We start from the raw sequence: 7,232 nt of genomic DNA on the forward strand, positions 1-7,232 counted from the left end.
CAAAGACTTCACATGAGTGAAACAGATTTGCTTATAAAACACAAAAACTTGCATTTCAGTTGGATAATTTATTGGACAAGAAATCATTTGAGCAGTCAATGCTTTTGTTGGACTAATTTAGTTGCAAACAAACACTGACGACAGGGTGTGCAAGCTCAGGTGTGATATTGGGCCCCAGACCACTTCTATCTTGATGAGCAAGCAAAAAAGTACCACTGACAAAAACTTTATTATTTCTTTGCTAGTTATAATGATGCGCCGTCTTATTTTAACACAAATTACCTCAAGTTCCGCCACAACCTGAATATAGCCTGACGAGCAACCAAAACAAAAAGCAGTACCACTGACAAAAACTTTATTTCTTTGCTAGTTATAATTATGCGCCGTCTTATTTTAACACAAATGACCTCAAGTTCCGCCACAGCCTGAATATAGCGCATGGGTGCCCTCTGCGGGTAACATATTGTACTGCACCCAATCCACTTTATGTGGAGGACGTCTTTGAACACAACTTTTGAACCCAATGACTTAAACACTCAGAACCAACGTCCCCATGTTCAGCATGCAACGGGTTTTGCATAAAACATGCATGCAGATTTTGAGTGGTATTTTTCTTTTGATTGAAATGTTCTAAATTGTATTTTTTAAAAAAAACATTTTTGTCAAATATTACCATCAAATAGTTCTACTTTCTAGTTTTTACTTTACTAAATAGTTTAACATCTTTCATCTAAACATGACCAAGAAGACGCAACAATTGGGAGGTTTTTTCTTTTTTCCTCCACTCTACTTTTTTCCAAATGGGCGTTATCTCTGACTTGGAATGACTTCCATAGTCCGACTCTGGTTTCACTCCCTCCTCAATCACGCCACGTTTGACTTGATCCTCTGGGCCGAGCTTCGCCACATCGCCTGTTCCCAACTAAGACCAAAGAAGAAGAAGAAAAAGAAGTCCAGACAAAAAGTTGTCTGTCTTCTCTTCCATCTCCGTGGTGACGTGTCGACGCGTCTCGGCATGCGGGAGTGAGCGGCATGGCTTCGGCCGTGTTCGAGGGCACGTCGCTGGTCAACATGTTCGTTCGCGACTGCTGGGTGAACGGCGTCCGACGGCTGCTCATCAGCCCGCGGGGTGACCAGGAGGACTTCTTTGAGATCCGCACCGAGTGGTCGGACAGGAACGTGCTCTACTTGCACCGCAGCTATTCGGACTTGGGGCGACTCTTTCGGCGCCTCAACGACTCGTTCCCCGAGGACAGCGGAGACCTGTCAGCCTCGCCTCTCACCCAAGGTTGGTCAGGGTCGGGGTCACAGTCATGGGGAGCCTCGTTCGTGCAAACCACCCGAGCACCCAAATTGGATTTAACTTTTAAATAATGCGAATTTTCCATCACTTCATTATAATATAGTATCACGTTCCCATGCATCCCAGTGAAGTTCTCCATTATTCACATTATTTCCTCTTTAGAAGGTCCATTTCCAAAGTGACACTACACAATTGTAATAGATTGCAATAAATCACTATCAGACAATAACAGTAGACAACTAACTAAAAATGTGCTACATGCACATTTTCCATCCCTGCGGTGAGGGCATAATCTTCATTTACCGCATAATGATGCACGTCCATAAAAGGAAACAAGCGTCAGTCAACTCAGTTTTTCAGTCACTTTGACATGTTTGCACGGGTCAATAATGTGCAAAGTCCACTTATAGTTGTCACATCAACAGCCTGAGGCCTGAGAGCAGAGTCTAATTTTTGTAGGACCAGAGAGCAATAAGCTCTCCGTCTTGGACGTTTTATTTATCAGTGGAAAGAGACTCAAGCTGACTTTAGTCGCAGTCAGTATTGACACTTAAGACGGTGGATGAACATGTGATGGAGGTTTTTGGTGTCAAGCATACACAAAGGCTGCTGCTATTTTAGTCTGTTTAATGTCTTGGGTAACATTATATTGGCTCGAGGTCAGAGGTCAGTGTCTATTAATGCACTCGTAGTGTGCGTGATGCTAACTAGTGACAACATTTAATCAGCAGGGCAAAAACAGTCACAGTATCATACCTACAAAATAATACCTGACTTGATTAATTATTGAGATAATCGGCAGGAGACTTAATTCTAAAAATATTGAATGATTGCAGTCTTCGATTCTACAATGTTTGGATAGCTGCAGCCCTTTTTCTCTTAAATACGGCTAAGCGACATCTTGCTGTCTTTGTTTTTGATCTGCTAGATCACAGGTGTCAAACTCAAGGCCCGGGGGCCAGATGTAACCCGCCACATCATTTTATGTGGCCCGCGAAGACAAATTGTGCATCAAATTCGTGTTTCATTACTAGAATTGCAAATTGTCTCCACTTTTAATTTAATTAAATTTTTTAATTTTTTAATATTTGACCCGTTTCTACTCGTCTGATTTGAACACGAGTTATTTGTCAGTTTGTTTTGTAGCTTTTACTGTATATAATATGAGCTGCTCATACATTTATTTGGGTTGATAGTCATAATGGCCCTCCAAAAGAAGCTATGACTACAATGTGGCCTGCGAAAGAAATGAGTTTGACACCCCTGTCTCCGCTTGACTTTCTATTTATGTTGTTTTTCCATCAAGTCATCATTTTTGGGGTTTAAAAAAAGTAACAAGCCTGTTTTAAACACCTGCTTATGTGCAGTAAAGGTATTTGGATAATCCCACCATTGCCCGTTTGACTGCAGTGTTATCTGTGGCGTGGACAGACAAATATTTGTCAAAACATCCCTGCAGCTGCGCCTGGAATGTTTTGACTTCCTGCTGCTGCGCGGAAATAGCGGACAAGTTGTCGACAGGACGGGGAAGAGTATTCTGTTGTCATATCGGGGGTGTCTTTGCTCGGCTTTCCACTTGTCCCAAGGAGAATCCCGGTCTCGGATCTTCTCTGTTTTCCTCTGTCTATTCCGCGTCCAGGCAACAAGGAAGGCGTCGCTCGTCCTGATGTCATGATGAGAGCGAGCCAGACGAACGCGCTTCCTATATTTAGCCCGGCAGCTACATAGCTTCCATGTTTTCACCAGGACAGGAAGCGATTACTCACAGAGTTTGAGTAGAAGGCCGCAGTTTGAGGGTCACGTTCGGGCATGGATCGATACCCCCCCCCCCCCCCCCATGTCGCAGCATATTGACTTAAAGTACATTTCTCATGGCTGAAAAGCAAAGCGTGAAGAGTCTCTGTTGCTTTGTGTCACTATTCAATGGACCAATCCACCCCCCCCCCCCCAGAATGAAAACAAACTTACAGCTTTTAACTTTGGGAACCAGAAACAGATGCTCTCACAAGATAATTCTTGCGATGCAAAATACTAACCACTTCCCTAGATGATTACACAAACTTAATCTCGCTCGTAATCGATTGTTGAAGGGCTACGGTGGCCCGGAAGTCAGCGCAGGAAACCAGAGATCATTTAGCAAAGATAACAGGCCTTTGCTTCTCGCTAAGGCATTCCGTCAGTGTTGATTGAGCAGCCCCAAAAGTTTGGCCGAGTCAAAAATGATGCGGTCTTAGTCAGTCCTTCCGCACAACGGGAATGATGACATCATCCTAAAATGACGGCCACTCATGGGAGCCGCCCGAGCTCGTGTTGCCAAATGGGCTGACATCACGCTCCGCTTCCTCTTCACAAATTGTAAAATGGCCGCACATTTTTGGACAGTTTTAAAGTTAGTTCATCCCAAAGATTTTTGCATGGGCTTCCATCTCCTCCATTTTGTCCTGGCAGGCCTGGTGAAAATCAAAGAAGCAAACGACATTGAGGAGAAGCTCAATGAAGTGGAAAGGCTGCTGAAGAACGCCATCAACATGCCGTGCAAGGTGGGCCAACCGTCGGCGGCTGCGACACTTTTGACGATTTTCTGCTCACTCCATGGCGCTTGCGTAGTATTCCAGATCGGAAGTGATGCTGACTTTCTTTGAGCGCTCGCCGCTGGACCAAGTGCTCCGAAACGATAAAGTGCATAGAATCCAGCCCTGCTTCCAGAGTCCGATCAATATATCGGGTAATCCCCCAACCCCACCTCGAGTGCCGTTCTGCATCTCTGATTGGATATAAACATTATTTTTTGGACTTTTCAGAGATCATGCGCTCAAATGGCTTCTGTCTAGCCAATACGGAAACCATCGTGTTTGATCATAAGCTGCCAGACGACAAGGAGAGGCCGTCTTCCACAGACTCTGCAGAGCACACGTGAGTGAAACAAAATTATTTTAACAGCAGCCATGTCTTGGAATTCAGGGCTGTGCAACACGATTAGCCGGACAAGATAACAATACTCAACGGCATATTAAACAAGACATATATTGGAGACACTTAAGTTTGTATTAATAGCAGTACAGTAATCCCTCATTTATTGCGGATAATTGGTTCCAAAAACCACGCGCAATAAGTGAAATCCGCGAAGTACGTTCACCGACAAGAAGTACTGGCCAGGCTAACGAGTTAGCGGAAAGATGCTAATTCGCGATCGTGCTAACACGCGGAAACTGACTTCTAAAGGAATATAAACAAACATTTGGAGCAATACTACATTGTTCTAAACACATGTTTCCTCAATTTAGAAGTTTTATTTTGACTTATAAATGTTTTTTTCAATTTGGAAAAAAAAATCCACGATGTAATGAAGCCGCGATAACTGAAACGCGAAGTAGCGAGGGATCACTGTAGTCTTGTCTGCTTGTGTCTGCATGACTGTGTACATTTCTATACCGCCGCCCAGTGGCCAAGGCCGGCACATGACGCGCAAACTTTATTTTTTTGGCGTTCTATGGAATTTTCTCGTCACCCTATTACTTTTGAAAAATAAAATACAATAAGATAGAGCGCTATTTTTCCTCTAAAAATGCAAATACTTCTTTAAACTTTTGCTAATGTATAGAAAATATTGACTCTGTTCTTTTTAAGGATAGTCCAACATCTATTGTCAGTATCTATGCATAGAGCTTTCTCTCTTTATGTCTCCATCAATTATTTTTTCACATATCTTTGGCATGCCAATGTAAACATTTCCAAATGAACACTTCTTTCTGAGCAAAAAAATGTTATACCCCCCTCCCCCATATGAAATTTGAGTCATTGCGGCTGCTCCTTGCAATGTAAAGTCAAGGCCCTCCTTCTCCACCATTTCATTGAAACAGGAAGTTTGCCTGTGCACCTTTTCCTTCCCCGGGTTTGCACGGAAAGCAAAGAAAGGAGCACATTCCTTGCTGTGGTTCTCACCAAACGTTCCACATAACTCTTCTTTGCTTCTTGCGCCAGGTATGACGACGGACTCGAGTTCTTGCCCATGCAGGCGGACGCATGCAATGAGGAAACAGAGGCGTACGTCACCAACCTGTCCTACTACCACCTGGTTCCGTTTGAGACTGACATCTTGGAATGAGGAGCTGGCTTCTTTGATGGCCTCTCCCAAGAAACTGCTCAACTATTGAAGGATGGAAAAACCATCAACACCAGAGATGGCACCAGTGGGACTTTTCAAGTCGGCCATCTTGGAGGATATCTTGGCAAAATAAAACACGCTACCTTGAAGTCAAAGTCAACAGTTTAACACCTACTCTGGAGTTCCCGTGGGATTACAATAAGTATTTAGGAATCGCTTTCTGCCATCTTTGTTTTTTGTGCTATTTTAGTACACCTAATGCGACCCCCAAAGAGGATTTGCTTCGTGGACTTTGAGTCTTTGACAGCTAAAGCGATGGATTATTTCTCATGGAAGTGTTGGAAAAAAAAAAAAAAAACTTCTTGGTGTGCCACCTGGAACCCTTCGTGGTCCCTTCAATATTTCATGTTCTGCAGCTAAATTTGCACACTTGTTTGACAGCAGTCCTCTTGCAAGAATTATTCAGTCGTGACTTCCAACCATCTGTTTTCAATAATACTTGTTCAGTAGGGCTGCAGATGAGCTGAAGCCAGCTGACTTTGGGGGAGAGGCGGGGTACACCCTGAACCGGCTGCCAAATGACCATTCTCACATATATTGGCAGTTTAGTCTTACGTTAACCCAACATGAGGCCAGACTACTTTGAGACAACCCACCCAAGGAAGGCCAGAGCTAGGATTCAAACGTGTGAGGCTGATGTGCAAACCACTAGTCCACTGCACTAATGACTTCAAGTCCAATTGTATTTCAAGTCAGATTGTAATGTTAGGAGGAGAGAATGAGTGTTGGGGTCACGTGATGCTCTGAATCACCATCAGAAGGGACGAGGGGCCATGTGAGGTCAGTGGGTTTACTAAGGACCTGAACGTGGCACTCCATTTAGCAGGGGCACAAAACTGGCCTCGGATTTAAACTATTAAGCAAACAGCAGATTCATTTATTTTCTCTTGTACGGGTCCTCCCATTCGAGGGTGGCACTTTTGCTTTTCTTCAGTGTCTTCAATCAACAGCGACTGCAGACAAAATGGTAGATTGTAAACTTTTTTTGTTTGCAACTGAATCCGCTTTTGTCCCTTGAGAGGAGAAGACACGTCATGAGGGCTCACGACAACTCACATCTAGTATTATGCCCCCCTGCAAATTCCAAGGCATTCAAGCCTCACAAAGTTGGCACACGAGGCCTCAGCATGGCTCTGTTTAGTAACACAGTCATGATCGCCATTCAGCCAGTGAAAAAGTACAGCTCGTTCTCACTGAGGAAGTTTTGGTGGTTTTGCGCTTTGCCGTTGTGAAATACATTGCTTAAAAGTTAAGACAGTTGGAATAACCCTCCATATCCTGCTGCATAGCATACTATATGAAATACTGGTACAGCAAATCAATTCTATGGTGACAAGTGTAGCTGATAAATCTGAAATAATATGACAGCTTTATTATATTTTAATTTCTTAATGTGAATAAACAGGTTTATATTGATAGGAATGTTTGTGAATTTTCTGTCAACTTACAGTATTAAAATGTATTTTTCCAAAGGTCTTCAAACCAATGTTTCTAATAAAATGACCAGTAACAAAGAACCCTCTTTCTATTATCTTCCAGCGCCCTCTTGTGGCTCAGAGTAGTCGTGAATGATTCTCCCAGTTACCGTATTCAAAGACAAATATTAATTCCACAATAACAAAAAGAATTTACTTTATTTAAAATAATCGATGTAATAAATGATATGTGACATCAAAAAATATTAATATGTAAAAAAAGCTAGTATCCCACGTCGTCGCACGCATGCCTTTCTATCGTTTGAGTCTTCAGTGACGCCACTACGCG

The 7,232-nt window shown here is 43.0% G+C and overlaps 1 protein-coding gene across 1 annotated transcript; it reads left to right on the top strand.

Annotated features, from left to right (window-relative positions):
• Window positions 1-793: 793 nt before the first annotated feature.
• Window positions 794-6,985, top strand: pxdc1b (PX domain containing 1b). The gene is made up of 5 exons (XM_061265640.1): window positions 794-1,288; window positions 3,752-3,843; window positions 3,911-4,028; window positions 4,105-4,216; window positions 5,285-6,985. Exons 1-5 carry the CDS (start codon window positions 1,033-1,035, stop codon window positions 5,406-5,408), a joined length of 702 nt encoding a protein of 233 aa, XP_061121624.1. The 5' UTR covers window positions 794-1,032; the 3' UTR covers window positions 5,409-6,985.
• Window positions 6,986-7,232: the final 247 nt, after the last annotated feature.

This window comes from Syngnathus typhle, linkage group LG19 (assembly GCF_033458585.1).
Source record: "Syngnathus typhle isolate RoL2023-S1 ecotype Sweden linkage group LG19, RoL_Styp_1.0, whole genome shotgun sequence".
Classification (NCBI taxonomy): domain Eukaryota; kingdom Metazoa; phylum Chordata; class Actinopteri; order Syngnathiformes; family Syngnathidae; genus Syngnathus; species Syngnathus typhle.

What these genes read in the sequence shown, in the direction of transcription:
- pxdc1b (XM_061265640.1), top strand. Translation starts at nt 1,033, where the DNA reads ATGGCTTCGGCCGTGTTCGAGGGCACGTCGCTGGTCAACATGTTCGTT. An exon ending in AGCCTCGCCTCTCACCCAAG is followed by an intron (nt 1,289 to 3,751) that starts GTTGGTCAGGGT and finishes TTGTCCTGGCAG; the next exon opens with GCCTGGTGAAAATCAAAGAA. An exon ending in GAGTCCGATCAATATATCGG is followed by an intron (nt 4,029 to 4,104) that starts GTAATCCCCCAA and finishes TGGACTTTTCAG; the next exon opens with AGATCATGCGCTCAAATGGC.